At 39.5% G+C, this 19,067-nt stretch overlaps 1 protein-coding gene across 1 annotated transcript in view; it reads left to right on the top strand.

The window, feature by feature from the left end:
• LOC114066140 (protein O-glucosyltransferase 3-like) overlaps positions 1 to 17,608 on the top strand; it is a 57,849-nt gene extending 40,241 nt beyond the window's left edge. The window contains exons 6-12 of the mRNA XM_027900644.1: positions 6,006 to 6,203; positions 6,582 to 6,868; positions 7,612 to 7,828; positions 9,191 to 9,387; positions 10,327 to 10,521; positions 11,540 to 11,644; positions 12,500 to 17,608. Of these exons, the coding sequence (XP_027756445.1) occupies positions 6,006 to 6,203; positions 6,582 to 6,868; positions 7,612 to 7,828; positions 9,191 to 9,387; positions 10,327 to 10,521; positions 11,540 to 11,644; positions 12,500 to 12,625 (1,325 nt within the window). The 3' untranslated portion in view covers positions 12,626 to 17,608. The remainder of the gene's footprint in view (positions 1 to 6,005; positions 6,204 to 6,581; positions 6,869 to 7,611; positions 7,829 to 9,190; positions 9,388 to 10,326; positions 10,522 to 11,539; positions 11,645 to 12,499) is intronic.
• The last annotated feature ends 1,459 nt before the right edge of the window (positions 17,609 to 19,067 follow it).

The raw sequence follows: 19,067 nt of genomic DNA, 5'->3' as shown, positions 1-19,067 counted from the left end.
TGATCCCTGCACTGACAGCCACAGCTGGTGCTGTACTACCTGGCCAAGGAGCACATACATAACTCCAGTTTTAAACTGCACAAGTTTTCTCTTGCCTGTTGGGAATATCACACGTGGTACACAGTGGAAATCTGTGGCTATCCAAAAGGAATTGACGAGACTCAAGACAAAAGCAAGGAGGAAACCAGACTTGATAATTCCCCTTTCCAAGAACCTGTTTTTCATGATCTATATGCACAGGGACTTGAAGTTCACGTTATTCAAAAACAGGCAGCATTCATTTGTGCTCTCATTGCTTTGCATGTGAAAATCCAGGCTTGCCCAGAAGCATGATTTAATTCTCCTACAGCCTTGCAAGCCCTCCCATCTCCTGACACGATAAAATACTTTCTAGTAGCAGCAAATGCTTCTACTATAAATGATAAAACAACCTAAGGAAACAAATCATTGGAGGTTTTTTCTCTGTAATTGTATCCCAACATATTCAATCTATGAAATTACTTTGTTGTTACATTTTCTAGAGAATAATGCAGTAGTCTCTCCTTCCCCATCACCAAACATTACTGCACTAGGGAGGCCCCCACAGACCTCAGAAGCACTTAAACATGGGTGTGTGCCTGAGATGTGCTGGGACAAGGCATGAGACTAGAAAGAGCAAGGAGGAATTTAAAATTATGTTGGTTTTTTTTTTGTCCTTTTGACAGCAATCTCTGTAAATAAACGGGCACAGACAGTAATAAGAAGCTTTAGAGAAAGACGATTTTTTTCCTTTTTAAATTCCGGACCACCTGTTCAATTGCCGGCTGAGTTGTATCCTAACCAGAGGCAAAGTGTTGCTGGAGGAGAAGATGACACACACATACTAATCATGAGCCCTTCAGCATGTACTGCACAGCGCCCACAGTCAAAACCTCTCGGGACAGGCGAGCGCTGGGCGCAGCGCAGCCGCACGCAGACTGGCGGGTGCGAGCCCCGCTCCTCGCTCTCACACCGCCTTTTCTGTATTTTCCGCGGCTCTTGGAAAGTGCACGGCTCCGAACCTGGCCCGGCGCTCCCGCCGCCTGCTCCCCGGTTTGGCACACGAGGAGGAGGAGGAGGAGGAGGCGGAGGAGGAGGAGGAGGAGGAGGAGGAAGAAGAGAAGAAAAGGCGGTGCCAGATTCAGGCGCCCGGGGATAGTCCGGTCCTAGCCGCACCTCCCTCCGGTTGTGTCCGGCCCCAGCCCCGTCGGGCCGCCCCGCGGGGCGGGGAGCAGGCGGCGGCCGCCGGCGGGGAGCGGGAGTGGGGCCGCGCAGGGCCGGAGGAGGCCCCGGCGCCCCGTTCGGAGCGGGCGCGGCCAGGGCGGCGCGGCGGGGCTTGGCGGCCGAGGGCGATGGGGGCCGGCGGGGCGAAGGGGGTCCGCGGGTTGCCGCCGCTGGTGGTGGTGCTGCTGGGCGCCGCCTGGCCGCTGCTGCGGGCGGCGGAGCCGGCGGAGCCCGTGAGCGCCGAGCGGAGCCTGGTGTGGGGCCCCGGGCTGGACGCGGGGCTCACCCTGCCCGTGCGGTACTTCTACATCCAGGCGGTCAGCGCGGCCGGACGCAACTTCTCCCGCTCCCCGCCAGGTACCGTACGTGTGCTCGGGACGGGCAGGGGCGCGGGGTGGAGTCCCTGCCCGGGGATGCGGTTTCCCCGCATCGGCTGTACGGAGCTGCCTTCGCCTTCCATTTCCTCTCTTCCTTCCTTCCCCACTTCGAGCGCTCGCTGGTCCCGGGCTGCCCCCGCGGCCGGTCCTGCGCTGCCCGGGACACGCACGTGCTCAGACCTCTCCTTTCTTCTGGTGCAGCCCAGTGCCTCCTCCGCGGAGCTCTGCCTCTCACCCTTAGCCTCCTGTACACAGTGTGGGATTTACAGCACCGAACCAGCAAGCTACAAATAAACCAGTGCTCCTGAAGCGAGTGGATGTAAGATCACAGTTCCCTGCTGGGAAGTGATAACGCAATTATCTTTAATGGTGCACGGACACCAGTTGCTTAAAATTTCTGTCTCGGTCAGCACGGCCCTCTGGGCTCCGTTATCCTACTGCTGCTCCATTAAGGAGCAGTTTTCATCTGTTATTTACTCAGCACAAGCACACACCATCCCATGACACTTCTCCTGAGGGTGGGAATCGGGTTGGTTCTTGCAAGCCAGCCGTATTCTGTCAGTCAGCTGCTTGCTGCTGCAAGTTAACTCCACGGGCTCTGTATGAATAGTTTAAATTTAGAATAAAAATTACTTCTGCATCGCAGATTCCGTAATGAAGATAACCCTGATATAGCCCCAGTGGAAATCCCGTGTTGTTAATTTGTATAGGGTAGAAGCTACTTATTTTGCTCTTTACTGTTCATATAGATGGTACTGAGAGGATATCTACCAAGTATGCACAGCCTCTTGGTATCTTGCAGTTTGAAGGCTGCTCCTTTCGAAATTGAAGAAGAGACATATATTATACAGGTTATGTCTTCAGTCTGACAGATACTTCACGTCTGGACTTTTTCCAGCTGCTGTTACAACTTGTTGCTGGATTTCAGCACAGTTTTGTAATTGTACACAAGAATGAGACCGCACACTCGCTACCAGTGAAGTGGAGGCTGATTTCAGCTGTGCAGGGAGAGCCTTGGGTTCAAGCAGGTTGCTAAAGGTGAAAAGGTGTGAAGTTCAGTTGGATTCTCATGCTAGTTTATAGCCATCAATATAAACTGGTAGGACATGGGTAATGAGAGCCTAGTTTTGACCTCAGTGTGTTTATGTGTGTTAATATTTATGTTAATAAATTCAGTGTCCCAGGAAAGTTTCCAGGTCCCAGTGCCATCTGGCATGGTGTGATCTCCATTCATACAGCTGTAGCCTCCAAACCAAGACCAAGCATGTGTGCTGCTGGCATGGAGGAGCAGTTGGCTCGGCCTGTGCTAACCGCTGAGCCATGCCAAGAATTATTTAGGAAAGTACCAAGGATCCTTTAACAATTTAGTACAATTGATCATATTCCAGTGCATGAGCACTGTTTAATATATTCATATAGACATGGGCTACAAACTTCCATTCTTGAATTATTTTAAATATTCAAATTCTATCTGTAAAACGTCAGCAAGAATTGCAGTTAATAATGTTTACTCAGGCAGTGCTTTCCGATATAAATTAAATACATCCCAAAATGTCCCTGTTGGGATAGCAAAATAAATCTGCATTATCACCTCAATTGCACAAACAGGAGCACTGCAGTCAGAGCAGAAGTGCTGCAGTCAAGACTTCCCATTTGTAAAATTTGTGCAGATCTATTAAATTGCGTTTTGTGAAGATTAGAATTTCAGTCAAATAGGTCAGTACTTACTGGAATTCATTATGAAACTTGAATAGTAGAATTAGTAGATTTTAAATCCAGATTTTTCTTCTGAGTGTCAGGCTATTCGGCAGAATTGACACACACCACTGCACAGTGCACTGTGATTTCAACCTAGAGGCTGTAAGTCATTGACTCATCTTTGTAGGATGATGCCAAATGATGCAGAATTCACTGTTTCCCTAGAAAATTTGTTCCAAAGGTTAGAAAATCACTGCTGAAAATACAAAACTTTGTTTTAGTATGAGCTGCATAGATTTTTTTCTTTGGATACTTGGATTGCCTCATCCTTCTTTTCTGCTAATTTTTCCCCTGGGTTTAACAGCTGCCAACCATGTGTTTATGTGCCATTGACCATGATAAAATTAGCAGTTAACTGTTCTTCAGATGATCTACATACTCTGCTAACAAATATTTTTAAGGCCCCCCAGGTATTCTTGCAGGCTTTACCAAATACTTTCAAAGAGCAGTGGCACATTTCTTCCAGCTCTTGTTGCTAAACAGAGTTAGTGCCTCTCAGTTACACTCAGCTTTGTCCCCAGGCACTGCAGGACCTCCCTCGGGTCTGATTGACCACAATGCCCGGGGTTTTGTGAGGGTCACACACAATTTCCTACCATGGCCTGTATTTCTTTGCTCCTGGATGTATGTTCTCACATCTGACTTTGTTAAAATGTATGTTACTCGTTCATATACCTCTTAGTTGACTCCCTTCTCCTCCAAGAGAAAAAAATGCATTAAGCAAGTGTCTTCATTTGGATTTCCTAAAGTATCCCATTTTGATGGTGTCTGTATTTTAGTATTTCTTCAGTATTGGGAAATTATTTTGCACTTAAAATGCTGTCCCAGACATGTTTTCAGGGTAACAGAGAACTACCAGTGGTGATGATTCAACAAGGACATATTTTTCTTTTTATCATTCCTTTGGACTGAGAGAACCAAAAAGCATGAGTGAAAGTACCATGATAACCTTAGTCCAATTAAAACAAAATCAGCAAAAACCTGTCATAATTAAATACTTCAGTAGTACTTAAAGGCCTTGGCCCACTACACAATGAGTGTTGTAAATCATAAACAGAAATCCTGTTGCCTTCAGTGAATGCTTTGTACTTACATTAAATATTCAGTCTCCCCTTTCTTCCCCCTCACTTTCAGTGGGGTTAGCTTTTTTTTTGAGAGTTTTCGTATCTCTAGAGTAGTGAGGACATAACCAGCAGGGAAAAAGACCCATGTAGTTATTTCATGTAGGTGAGGACAAGGAGATGAAATTCAGTAGTAGTTGACTTGTGATTTCTCAACATTCACTCATTTTTATGACAACTGAAAACTTTGTCTTCTGTGGTAGGAGATCTCTGTACCCAGTGAAAATGCTATTTTATAAAATGGGTAGAAAGAGACAAAGATGTGATACGAGAAAACTATTTTCTCTGTGATCCTGCCTCATGACATACTCTGGATTTGAAGGCTTTTTCATCCAAATAATGCTAGCTGATAGTCAAAGGGGGAGAATGCTTGGTTAAAGTCAGCTACTTTGAAGCAAATTGAAAAAGGTGGTTGTGACTAGCAGTGACATTTAGAGGCAGAGATGTCTGTTCCTTCAGGAGAATCATTTAATCTGGAGGCTCTTGCACAGTAGTTTACTTGAATACAATTTCAAGATCCAGTGCTCTAAGGAAGACATGATTTATCATTGAAAGACTCCTGCACTTACCATATCAGTGCATTTATTTGTGGATGCAAAGTGTAAAATTAACTGTACCATCTCAGTCATTTAGTGCTGCTGTGACACATTCAAATTTTAGTAACACGTTGATTTTATCTGGATTTTTTCAGTTTCATTTATTTCTGTATTATTATACTTGGTGGTAGCGTTCATTGTATTTGTTTGGTTCACAGTGCTTAGACTATAACATTTTGCAAATAATCTGTCCCTCCCTTTTTTTCTCGAAGAATAAAGTTGTTGTTGACCACTTGTGACAGAATAAGGGAATATAACAGTCTTAGATTTATGTTTACTCGTCCGTAAAATATCCCATACCCAGTTTAAAAGTTATAGTGCATTCATGATGAAGTGCTGGTGATCCTTAAGCACAGGTCAGACAGGCGTCCAGGGAACATCTCTGTTATCACTCTTTTATCCCTGCTTTTCAGTAGCTGGGACTTTAAATGTGCAAGACAGTCAGCAACAGCCCAAAGCTGAACAGTTTGTATCTGACTCCTGCATGCTGCAACTGCCTTTCCACAAGCTGGCAAGTATTCTTTTCTCCTGTTATTTTAAGTTAGTTTCCTGTCTTTCTTACTCTAGAGGAAATTATTTTTCCTCAGGGCACTAACTTGAAAACTTAGTACTGAACCTGATCTTAGCTTCAAAATACTTTAAAGCTTTCCTTCTATCTTATAATCAAATATTTAACATTTTATCTCCACTTAGAGGTTTACCATTTATCGGTATGTGATGGTCAAGAAAATTTGGTAGGATGATCTTTCATCACTGGAAATCAATCTTACCAACTTGGTATAATTAAATTCTAGTGAAAAGTTAAATTAAATTCTGTGGTCCTTATCTGGAAGAGTCTGCTCTTGCCTTTGTTTAGTAGATGTGATTCTAATAGCTTAAGATGCTTTTATCTGGTTTTTTCCTCTTTTCAGGAAGGACACAGTTTAAAGTGGTAATTAAAGCACTTTCTCCAAAAGAAGTCACCAGAATTTACACCCCTCTGCCTTTGGATAGAAATGATGGTACATTTCTTATGCGGTATCGGATGTATGGAAGTGTCATGAAAGGCTTAAAAATTGAGATTCTTTATGGTGATCAGCATGTAGCTCGTTCTCCTTATATTTTGAAAGGTAAGGGTATCAAAGTTCTGAATTAGGCTGTAATTGAAATGGCAATACCTGAGCTGTGGTAGCTGTGGACAGTTAGAACTGTTGTGAATCCCCCGTGTGCTTGGCAGGTTCATAATAATGGACTTCATTTTGCAAATTAATTTTGCCTTGATAACTTAAAATCCAGTATTTCTGAAAGGAGAAGAATATTGCTGTTTTCTCAGTTACACTGCTAAATTCCAGAAATTACAGGAAGGATGATTTCCCAGGAAAACTTAAGAAAACAGAGAATAAAAAATACCAAGCCACTGTAATGTCTACATATATAGTGTACATGTTTGGGGATTTATGATTGTTGGAGAATCACAAAAATCACCCACAGTGCTTTGTTTTCCCCAGGACCGGTTTATCATGAATATTGTGACTGTCCTGAAGAAGACTCTGAGGTCTGGCAGAACATTATGTCTTGTCCACCCCAAGAACCTCAGATTACAAAAGACTTTGTTTCTTTTCCCACCATTGACCTTCAGCGAATGCTTAAGGAAATCCCAGCGAAGTTCGGTCAAACAAGAGGTGCTATTGTTCATTACACTATTCTAGATAATCACATCTACCGTCGCTCCTTGGGGAAGTACACAGACTTCAAAATGTTCTCCGATGAAATGTTCCTGTCACTGGCAAGAAAGGTATCAGTTTTGATCATGTAAGACTATTAAGGCAATATCACAGAATCACAGAATGGTTGGGCTGGGAAGGGATCTCTGGAGACTGTCTAGTCCAACTGCCTTGCCAAAGCAGGTTCACCCAGAACAGGTTGCACAGGATCAACTCTAGGCAGGTTTTGAGTATCTTCAGGCAAGGAGACTCCACAGCCTCTCTAGGCAGCCTGTTCCAGTGTTCTGTCACCCTCACAGGAAGAAGTTTTTCCTCGTATTCAGATGGAAATCTCTGTGTTTCAGCATGTGCCTGTTTTCCCTTGTCCTGTCTCTGGGCACGACGGGAAAGAGTCGCTCTCTTGACACCTGCCCTTAAGATTATTTGTAAGCATTGGTAAGATCGCCTCTCAGTCATCTCTCCTGCAGGCTAAACATATTTAAATATGGCAGCACAACATCTGTTGTTGTATCTAAGGGGTAATATGTGGGGGCTGGCCTTGGCAGTGATGAAAATGCTAGGGAAGCTGCAGGGTCGAAGTCCTAACTGACAGCCATTTCCTGGCTCCTTTCATACTCCATGGCTCCTGAGTGCTCCTTTCATACTCGCTAGTAGGGCAGAAACTTGAAATTCATACCTTTAAGCACAGCTAAAACTATGAACTATGCGTTAGGTTTATTGAGTCTGCATGTCATAAGAGAACTGAAGAATACATGTAAAAGTGACAAACGGCTTCTCTCTTTGTGTTATTATCCTTTCTTGGGTATACATTTAGGTTCGTCTTCCTGATGTGGAGTTTTATCTTAATGTTGGAGACTGGCCAGTTGAGTATCGGAAAGCTAATGATACACCTGGTCCTATACCTGTCATTTCATGGTGTGGCTCTGTGGATTCAAGAGATATCGTCCTTCCAACATATGATGTAACCCACTCAACTCTCGAAACCCTACGTGGGGTCACAAACGATCTCCTTTCGATTCAAGGAAATACAGGTAAATTAAAGATCATTGATTTAAAGAAAGAATCTCTGATTTCCATCGAAGAAGCAAGTTGCATTCAAATAATGCGTTAAAGGCATCAGTTCACAAGTGCCCCAGGAGATCTCTTAATACAAGCAGATTAGTCTTTACAGGTTGTAACAGTTTCAACACTGCCACTAAGGAGGTGTATAGTAGGGGTTTAGAACCTAAAAAAGTGAAGCTTGTAATAATGGTGAATTCTGACCTAAAGGTATTCAGAAGATACCTAGTGTGACCTGTCAAAAGAAAAGTAAATATAGTTAGAAGGCCTTTCTCCTCACTGAAGCACTCAAATATGTTTCTAATCAAATAGTAATTATTTTCCTCATGATGTTGTGGCCCAGTGTTTTGTTTACAAAAAAAATGAATTTGTATCCTGAAAGAAGTAAGCTATTATGCTACAGATCTTTCAAATGAGAAAATATTGTCTGTATAAAAAAATACCTTAGAGTTGGATCTTCTGAATTGTTTTTCTAGGTTTGAAAAAAGAGTCAGTTTTACTGACAGGTGTCTTCCTCTTCCCCAGAAATTAATGAATACTTAGGGATCAGACCCGTGGCATATTTGCAATACTTAAGGAGTAAAACTTGAGTGAGACGTTAATTATTTTTATTTAATTAGTTCTCAGATTCTCTTTTATTAGTTTTAAATATTTTAATTAAATTATCAATTTAAGACATTCTGTGTTTACTGATTTAGTACAGCTGCATTTCCAATTAAGAGACAATAAGAGAGTACTCCACTTAGTAGGCACATCAAGGAAATTTTCAGCAGAAAGGTAAGGAAGGACATATTTAATGTTTTTAAAAACAGGCAGTAAGCAGAGATTAAGTCTTTCAGGCTCTTGCTGAGTATCTAGAGGACACAACAAAGCCATTTATTTTCCTTTTCAAGGCATTGTTAAGTGATTCCTCAGGGACCTAATTAGATTGTTGGGTAATAGAAGTGGGTTTTGCTAAAGAAATTTGGTTATTGTGGCAGGCTTTATGGATGAGGAATTACTTTAATTATATTTTACTTATATATTTTATTATAATCCTTTTGGTAGCTTTCAAGATAGTTGAAGTTATTTAAATCTAAAATTGTCGAGTGCAAAAGCAGTTCTCTGATTTTCCTTGTATAAGTGGCTCGATTTCTCATCACAAAATTCAAACCAGAACTGGGAGTTTAACCCTGTGATTCATAAGTTATTATGGGTTCACTGGGAGAAACCATGCCTGTTTTACCATGTCTCTGAGTGTAATGCCACTGTCACACCGAGTTCCTTATTTGCACTAAACATATAATGAACATTTCATTACTGTTTGCTTTTACCGTATCTCTCAATTGTCATAGGCCCATTCTGGGAAAACAAAACTGAGCGAGCTTTATTTAGAGGTCGAGACAGCCGGGAAGAACGTCTCCATCTTGTCAAGTTATCCAAGGAAAATCCAGAACTACTAGATGCTGGAATAACAGGATATTTCTTCTTTAGAGAAAAAGAAGAAGAGCTGGGAAAGGTTCAGCTGATGGGCTTCTTTGACTTCTTTAAGGTAGCAAGCAAATTAGAGTTTTGCTGTCAAGTTCTTACCAGCTGAAAAGGCAAGGCTTACTTTTGTTGATTCCATTCAGTAAATAAAACAATTACGCTACACTGGGAATACTGGTCCATATGGGGTAGGTAAACCACCTGTAATCAATGTCTTGTGTGACACACTGGTAAAGAAAGCCAAGAAAGACCCTTAGAGAGAGATCTTGACTTATTTTTATTTTTGAACAGATTGAGAAATTTGATTTCTCACCATCAGTGTTTAATTGGGGTCAATATGAAAAGAATGGACACAACTTGTATACACTGCAAGTACATTATGGATGTCAGGAAGAGTCCTTGGAGTAACAAGTTAAAAGTTTGTTGCACTTCAGCATACAAATTCTGCTGCCTCAGACATATAAAAAGTAAAGAGGACAGAGTCCTATTTAAAGCCATTATAATACATACCAGTTGAAGTTCTGTTCTAGGCATTGATATGTCAGAAATGCTGAGAACATCTGCCAGAGCAGTGCATTCATGTTTACTTTTAGTATAATATTTCGGATTATTTAATATAAAATACATATTTCATATTATTCTACATAATAATGTAATTTTAAATCAGGATAAATTTATTATTTTTGAATTTAAGCATAGATTAGTTTTATTTCCTTCCCCACTGTGCCTCTTGCTCCATCCTGGAACACTTCAGTAGAATACCCATCAGGCAGTACCTGTGACACAAAGGTTCCTGACTGTCAGTCTGTGGTTGAAGACATATCCTTCTTCCATTGTATTATCCAGAACACCATGAAACTACACCTACTTAACACTAAAACAGGGTTGAAGATGAGAATTAATAAACATGATTACTTCTTGCCTGTTAAAATTATCATTCATACAGTCAGTGTTCCCATTCTGATACAAAATGTTTCACTTTTTTTTCCTCTTCATGTTGTAGTACAAATACCAAGTGAATGTAGATGGCACTGTAGCAGCTTACAGGTTTCCATACCTCTTGCTGGGTGATAGTCTAATATTGAAGCAAGATTCCCAATACTATGAACACTTTTATATTGGATTAAAACCTTGGAAACATTATGTTCCAGTTAATAGAAACTTAGAGGACTTGCTAGAGAAGATAAAATGGGCTAAGGTAAGTTCCATTACTAATTCATGTTCGAAGTGATAAACAAACATGACAAGAATTTATCTTAATATTATCTTCTTTTGAATTTCCACATATATATTTTGCATGGATTCTTAATCAAGATCCTAGGATTAAGGAAGTACATTTTGTTCTTAGTATTAGATGGGAAGGCCTTAATTGAAGTAACCATCTCTATTTAGGGCAGTACACAGGATTCATTTTAGGTATGTGCCAAAGTGTTCATGAGTCAGAGCCTTAGTATACTGACTAAGATACTTGTCAAAGAAACAACCAGAATCCTAGATACTACTTAATTAATGCTATAGCTTTTTTTTTAGGCCCTGACTAGAGCAGAAGTTACTGCATATTCTGTCTGAATGTACAAAAAGTTGCTGTTCTGTAACATGCTCAGAATCAGATGCTGGGGTCCTGTAAGATAGAATTGTGTGATTGAAAACACCATTTGTGCTTTAAGTTAAAGTGCTGTTAGATTAAAAAACACAGAGTAAGTTTCTGTTCTGAGAGTACTGTAATTCTTCATAAGAAATCAGAGGGGAATACTAAAAAACTGAAATATAGACCTAAAAAACTTGATAATAAGTACATAAATTCAAGCAGAGTTATTTTTAAAAGGAAGACATTGGGTTCCAGTGCATAAGAGAGTACAACATCTGTGAGTTTGTCTTCTGTAAAACTGAGTATGTCTGGGAGATGTCAGACCTAATTTTGAAGAGACTTGTGGCTTGGGCAAAAGTGTAAAGCAGTAACTAGTTTGAGTTTTCAAAATTGTACAGTTATTCATGAAAGTTATTACTGATAGCCCTAAGGTACTGGTTGTGACAATAAAAGCAATCCAGTATTTTTAAGCAAATCTGCAGTTTAAAGCATGCCTTTGCAATCTACCAGTAATTTCAATAAAGTTGCAGATTTGAATAGCCCATTTAATAAAACTTCCACTGACAGCCGGGCTTTGAGCAACTCACTTATTTCTCTATTATTCACTTGTTCTGTCTGAATTTTCCAGGAAAATGATGAAGAAGCAAAAAAAATTGCCAGAGAAGGACAATTAATGGCAAGAGAAATACTTCAGCCTCATAGATTTTACTGCTACTATTATAAAGTGCTCCAGGTTAGTACAATAGATCACTTTATTACTTTCCACCAGCTGCCACTGCTACCGATGTTACAAATGTCACATTCAGTCCTTACTTAGATCAATGGCAGGCATGGTTCATATTCACAGGAGATCAGTGTGAAGAGCTTTGCTAAAACCTGCTTTATCATTAAAGAGGCAACCTGACGTAATAGTTGTTTTACAGAATCAGCAATTTTATGGTTTTTTTGTCCCCATCCCCACAGTCAAACCTGTTTTCAGTGTCACTTGGTATGTGGTTTCTAATAGCTCTCTGTAAGAGATAATCGGTATACAGTTTTCTTCCTTTCTCACACATATTATGAGATACTCCATTGTATTACAAAACAGTCCATACCTGGAAAAGAAATTACTGAAGTGTGGCTAGTGGAGTGGTAGGGGGTGAAGCTGGCCCTGTAGTTATTGCTTCCCTAGGAGATGCAAATCTCTAGTGAAAGAAGTTTCTCTTCTCTGAAAGAACAAATCTTTTTTTTTGCCTGTTCTCCTTTGCAGTTAGATGCCAGCTTCAGCAGCCACGGGTTGACACAAAGTTTAGAACTGTTCAGTGTACAAACACGACAGCATTATCTGCAAAAAGTAGTTAGAGGCACAAATAATGATAATATTTAAGTTACCATTAATAATAGGCAAAAAACATTAAAGGGTGTTTTCAGAGGCACTGTAGTCTATTAGTAGGTGTGTTATAAAGACACCTTGTATAGAAGTTGTAAACAATGACATAAGGAGCCTGAGTAAAGGTAAGCTTCTGAGTGGAAGGGAGGAGGAAAATTTTGTTTCATGAATTATATGTTGGTGCTTATAGCATTCTTAAATGTTGTTTACATATTTCAGGAATATGCCAAACGCCAAGCCAGCAAACCTGAAATACGGGATGGAATGGAACTTGTACCTCAGCCTGATGACAGGGACTCAATATGCAGTTGCCACAGGAAAAAGCCTTTAAGGGAAGATCTGTAACTGTACTGGATGGAGAAAATCACCCACTTAAAATGCAAGAATAAGGATTAAGCTGTGAAATCTAAGACACTTATGCACTAGCAAACATTCTTAGTTATGTATTCTTCTTGTATTTTCATACCCTTTTTCACACTCACTCTGATATACAACGTTGGTTCCCACGATTTTGGCTCCATGACCACCACCAAAGAGATACCGAGCCTGTAATGGGGAGTGTCTAGGGAATTTGTTTGATGTACTGCATCATCAGGAAGAACACAGTGCTGCTTGTGTTCTACCAGGGACCTATTTACCAAAGTTTTGTGAGGAACCAATCACCACAGAAGATCTTGTCATGAGTCAGTGCAAGTTATTCTGAAGGAGCATTTGTAACATATTAAAACAGTGTTATGATTTCTTCATAAAGTTTACCTCAATTTTAGGTGTATTCTTTTATACAAACAATTTTCTTACTAGACAAAAGGAATGTTTGATATTTACAGGTATCATATCTGGCCTTGCTTTGAGGTTGTTTTGTGGTCTATGACAGGTAACAGAATGGACAACATGATATAATAGTCCTCAATTTTAGAGGAAAATGGAGAGGAGGGGGAGAGATTATAATGTTTATAAGCATCATGAATGTGAATCACCAGAATTAAATGCTTTTTTAAAGCAGACTATGTAACTATCACAATCACAATGTTTCGAGTGCCAACTCTGAAGGCCTGTTTCCTGCCAGTGACTGTATCTGTGAATATACAAAAGTACTTGAGAATTTCAGGCCAGACGAAATACAGGTGTCTTAGTTCAACAATACCATCTACAGTATTCTAGGCTACTTGAAATCTGAAATGTGTTAGCAGAGTCTTAGACCACCTAGGTTTAACTTTTGTGTAGAGCTAAGGAATGCCACCATCTTTTTCACTTGGGTTCAGGACTAATTTTTCCTGTGCCTAAGTCCCCAGGGGCATCTTACTAAATTTTCGGAATTTGGATCCTGCCTAACCTTATACTGAAATCAGAGAGCAGATCAGACTTCATTGTTTGGTTCATACATATGACAGAAAATCCTGTGCTGCACTTTGTAATAGTGTAGGTGTTAGAGTCCATATTAAGCAATTGAGCAGCCAGTTGTCCTCCTTGGTTTGATTTAAAGCCATTTTTCAAGAGAATGTTTTAGCTCCAGACTAGACAGGAGGTCTTCAGGTCTTCCAGTTAAGTTGTGCGCCATGAAACTAACAATGCAAAATTCATGGGGCCAGAAGGAGCTGGTCATACCATTGCAATAAAGTGTGCCTTTGGGTGGGACAGAAGAAAAATCCTAGTCCTGGATGTGGCTCCACATACATCTGTTGATTTTTACCCAAGTTTATCTACTTCAAAATGCATAAACAGTCCTGGAAGGAGACACTGATGCCAAGACCAGTGTCCACACACCCATTTCTGTCCTTTGCGCTTTCACTGTGGCTGATGTGGCTTCCTCAGGAGCTCCCAGCTTAGCTGCACTCAGATTATACCTTTCCTGGATACCAAACTCTCCCTACCCCTGCTTTAGTGCACAGAGTTGAGTGCTCTAAACCTCTAAACCTCATGCTGGCTTAATTCTTAGTTCTTCACTGCAAGTTACCCGCATAAAATTCCTGCATTAGAACAGGAAGAAAGGCTACATTTTTCAGTATGTTAAATATGGAAAGAACTTCTGGTTTCTAAAGAGGTTAATCCATCAGTCATTTATTACGTTATGTCAGTTAAGAAAAAATTCTGTAGTGTGTTGCTCTACCCATAATTCTCTTTGTTGTGGTTCTAACACTAATAAATATAGTGGTTGTATTTTTATTTAGCATGACAGTCAGTCCTAGACCTTCAGACTACAAAGATGTGTTCAACTGGTCTGACATAAAATTTTCTACATCAAAATTATGGAAGAGGGTTCCATTGCTGAAGCTGACACAACTGAGTATGGGCTCTTCTTTCCTTTTATGTGTACGGTAATTTTTATTGTATGGTATGATGCTATTTTTGATATTATCCATTATAGCATGTGCATTTTATGTTCACCAGTATTTTTGGAAGTGGTGTGCTCATCAAGGACAATTAAGCATACCAGATGGTTGAAGCAACAAAGTTTTCAGCACATTTCAAACCAAAAGTCCAAAAATTAGCCATTTTTATTTTTAAAAATGAAAGAGAACAGAGGGAGTCATGATGCGTACTTTATAGTTCTTTGGAAGAGTCTGTGTAGGAAAACTTCCCTGACTTGAAACAGAAGTCTTTCAAACTGGAAGAAGAATCAGATTAAGTGTAAATTATCAATATAAATAAACGTGAGTATTTAATTCCTCCTTTCTTCCCTCATAAAAAGGGGGAAAGAAACTATTCTAAATTCTTCTCTGCCAAAAAAAATCCTTGCTTTTTAAATAAGCATCCCCTCAAAGCAAAGGCTGGTTTGTCACAGAATGCCTTACAGATGCTTTTGTAGTTTACAGACAAGAAATATCCTGAAAAATATGAATACATTCATTTTCCTGCCAAAATTATAAAAACAGTGAAGACATGGTGGAACTTTTACTAAAAGTCCATAGCACTTTGAGAAAATTTGGTTCAATTTATAACTACATATCTTCCAAAGATAAAAGCCCTTCTTCTTTCCATTGGTACTACTATATGCAATTTAAATTGCAATGAAGAGCAATCTTAACAATATCCCCATCAGGCCAGAAAGTATGTCAGATCTATTTGAGTTTGATGACAGGATGATAACCATTGGCCTGGTGTGTTACAGGCATTGTTAAATACTCAGTAAAACCTGTTTGTGCAAGTAAAGTTTAATACATGCATTAAACAGTATTTTTAGACTAGAATCTGCTACAGTAGTTCTAGAACAGCAGCTGTTCAAAGGTATAAAAATCTCTTGTTGGTGGTAATTCTAAAAAACAGTTACCATGGCACATTACTGAATTCTCCTGTAGTAATTTCAGCTTTTAAATACAGAGAGTAAATCTGTCCTGTTTTCATCAAGGGGTTATGAATAATGACAGAGACAGGTTTATTTGTTTGAAATAGTATTTCCTAAAGCCCAGGGCCGATGTTTTCAAACATTGGAATCTACATAGAAGGGGTCTGACTGTTGGTCATGCCGGGCCTCTACTTAGGGTTCCTTATTTTTAGATTCTTTTAACCTAAACTGTAGTTTCCTACTGTGAAGACTGCTTTTATGTTACGTCATGTATGTCCTAATATATTTAGGCACTTGCATTTGGAAATACCCTGTCTCAGTTTCATCTTGAAATGAGAATTAGTAAATCGTAATCTGTTGAAAATAAAGGAGATAAAAATTCATATATTTTTAGGCTGTATTTCTTGAGATTTACCTCAAGATAACCAGTACACTAGTTTCATGACAGTATTGTGCCAGGCCCGCCTTGTAGATTCATAATTAAAAAAATCCTGTAATCAAAGCTTGTCTGATGGAATGTTAGATTCAAGCATCCATCCTGGGAAGCATACGCCCGGCATTTATTACATTATAAAGTAAATTATTTAGTTAGGGAGGAGAGCTGACAGGGAAAACATACATCACCTGTTTGAGCACGTTTGAAAAGCTTGCAAAGAAACTATAATAAGGAAAAGAATCATTATATAAACCTGTGATATTATCAACTCCTTTACCACTGCAGTTTTTCAAACGTGTTATATCGGTAAGGGCAAGATTTTTTATTAATATACTATTGTTTAGGTTCACAGGATTTAACCACCAGAATATTCTTGCCTGTGAATACTTTTAAAGCATTTTAAATAGGCTATAGGAATACTAATGCTTGAGTTTAGAGCGCAGTGCTTCTGTTTTGAGTCACAAACAAGAAAATCTCTACAGCAGAGAGCTCTGGCTCTAATTTTGTGTTTTTCTGTAAGAATAAGGGAAAAAGGGCTACATACATGTCTCTTTGAAGTAATTTTAGACATCTGTAGGACTTGCCCTTATCGAGTCCCATCACGTGAGCAGTGATAAACAACAGGTGTATTATCAGGGATACGGCCAGCAGGTCAGGGCAGATGTTCCTTCACTTCTGTTTGGTAGTTGTGAGACTGGAGCTAGAGTAATGTGTTCAGTTTTGGACTCCTCTGTTCAAGAAATATGTGGATGTAGCAGAGCAGATCCACCGTGGACCACGAGGTGATAAAGGGATTGGGGCACATGATGTATGAGGAGAAGCTCAGTGAGCAGCGTTAGGTCAGCCTTAAAAAGAGAAGGTAAAGGAAAGATTACCCTGTTGAACTCTGGAGGGAGGGTGTAGAAAAGATGAAGCCAGATTTCTCAGAGGTACACAGCAGAAAGCTTACAAACCACAGACACAAGCTGCAATGTGGGAAATTCCAATTGGATTAGAGAAAAAAAAAATCTTATACTGATATCCCCAAGGAGATGAAGCTTGGCTACATGACCTCCAGATGTTCATTATTCTATGAATTACATTTCAGTCATATAACAAGCATTTATCTAGTCACATAGCAGAAGGATGAAAACATGCAGCTCTTCAGTGTCTCCAAGAGGCAGCGTAGTGTTTGTGTGCTGACACTTTTGACTCTATTGATGTTTATGTCTCCCTTGATAGTACTGATGAAGTTTTGCAGGTATTTGAATGTTGGATTATAAAGATATGAAATTATTTATTAATATTATACATTATTACTATAAATTATCACCATATATCATAGTCATGCAGTACACAGAAGATTTGGCAGAAGTAGGATGCACTGATTTGGCATTATATGCCTGGATTGAAAGTGCAAGATCTGCTCGTTCAAGAAGCTGAATATACACTTTACAGGAATGAGACAATTACAAAATGTTTTGAGTACAGTTATGAACCATCAAAGTAATTAATTTAAAGCAGTCAGTAGGAAAATTAATGTACTTTATAAGTTATACATAAATATCAGCATGCTCTGTAAGGCCACTGGTGAGCAATCATGACATATTCCTATCGCACTCCCAACTCTCAAAAAATCAGTCAGGATCTGTACCACAGGTTTGCAGTGTAGCGTAGAGAGACTCACGACAGATCAGCAGAATGCCAGAACAGTCTGCCTGATACAGGACGTGTGAAACATGATTACTTTCCTGCTGAAAACCCACAAAATACGTTATCCTGGCTGGAACCTGTCTGAAAGACAATCAATCCAAGCTATACTTTTAAGATTGTAACTTCCCCTTTAGCTTACGCGACTCAGAAAGGTGGTTTACCATTAGCAGATGATTTTGCTTACCTTTAGGTAACAATAATCACACTTTCATACTCTTCATCTCCCAAAATGCCCAGCCAAGCTGTTTCACCACTCCAACTGTCGAGATTCTCCATCTCATGAGTGATTCCCATAACAAACCAAAACAGTTGTTACCATGCTAATATCTGACAGGACCAACACCTGATTTCGTCTTGCATGTTACTCTCACAAAATTTTTCACTGTTGCAACAGAAGGAGTTCTGAGTATTTTATTAATTTTAACACAAAAATCTGCTCTCACTGAAAATAGTTTGGAGTGAAACCTCACTTTGCTTCCAAATGATGATTTTTTTTTTTTTTTTTGCTCCTATGCTCAATACCATCAGTTGTTACCTAAGGAAGAAAGTGCTTTTGTCAGTACAGTTCATTTCACTTAATGAATTAAAAAACCAAACAAACTATATTATCCCAAACCAAACCAAAAAACACGCAGATAAAAGTTGTTACTCTTTTAAAGAAAGATGTCTGGTAGAGATACTTTGGTCTATTTTTTGTTGTGAAGGCAAAGCATGACTTGAACTTCATAAGCAAAATAAATTTAAAGAGATATTTCAGCAATAGTCTAGTCTGTATTACTGTACACTATTAGTGATCTCCAGGAGTAGATAATTCAAAACATTGAAACGAAGAGCTGGGGTAATACAGTAAGGTTTTATTTAAGATACAGAAGAATCAAAAAAAATCATACCTCTGACATAACCACTCAAGCAAAATCCTACAGAGAGGAGATTCAACTAATTCTGGCAAGTGTCCTTAAGATAGTTTACTTATGCTGTTCGGCAAGTTGAGTTATTTAAAAAATGTCAGGAATGTTTGTTGCTGATGGAAGCTGCATTTCTGCCAATAAATTCTGCTTCCTACTGCTTTATGAACAAAGGTACTTTAATGTGGACTAACCCCTGCTGACAAACTCTAGCATGTCTTTTCAACCATTCCATAGTATTTAGACTTTGGTATTTCCTCTATTTCCTGAAAGATTCACTTGTGTTTGTAAGGTAGTCAACCGTCTCACTGATCCCAAACTTCCTGTGACTGAAAGTGAAAAGTAGCTCTAAATTTTAAGTACCTGATTTGTACTAAATTAACTTGTGACTCTTTAAAAACCCTAAACATTTAGAAGTAGTTCAGATCACTTAGATTATAACTTCTTAATAATAATAATAGATATTTGACA

The sequence above is a fragment of the Empidonax traillii genome, unplaced genomic scaffold, assembly GCF_003031625.1.
Source record: "Empidonax traillii isolate 1590-97213 ecotype Southwest subspecies unplaced genomic scaffold, ASM303162v1 scaffold21:size2437335, whole genome shotgun sequence".
Taxonomy (NCBI): domain Eukaryota; kingdom Metazoa; phylum Chordata; class Aves; order Passeriformes; family Tyrannidae; genus Empidonax; species Empidonax traillii.
The sequence above is the reverse complement of the archived record's forward strand: the minus strand, read 5'-3'. Positions and strand labels throughout refer to the sequence as shown.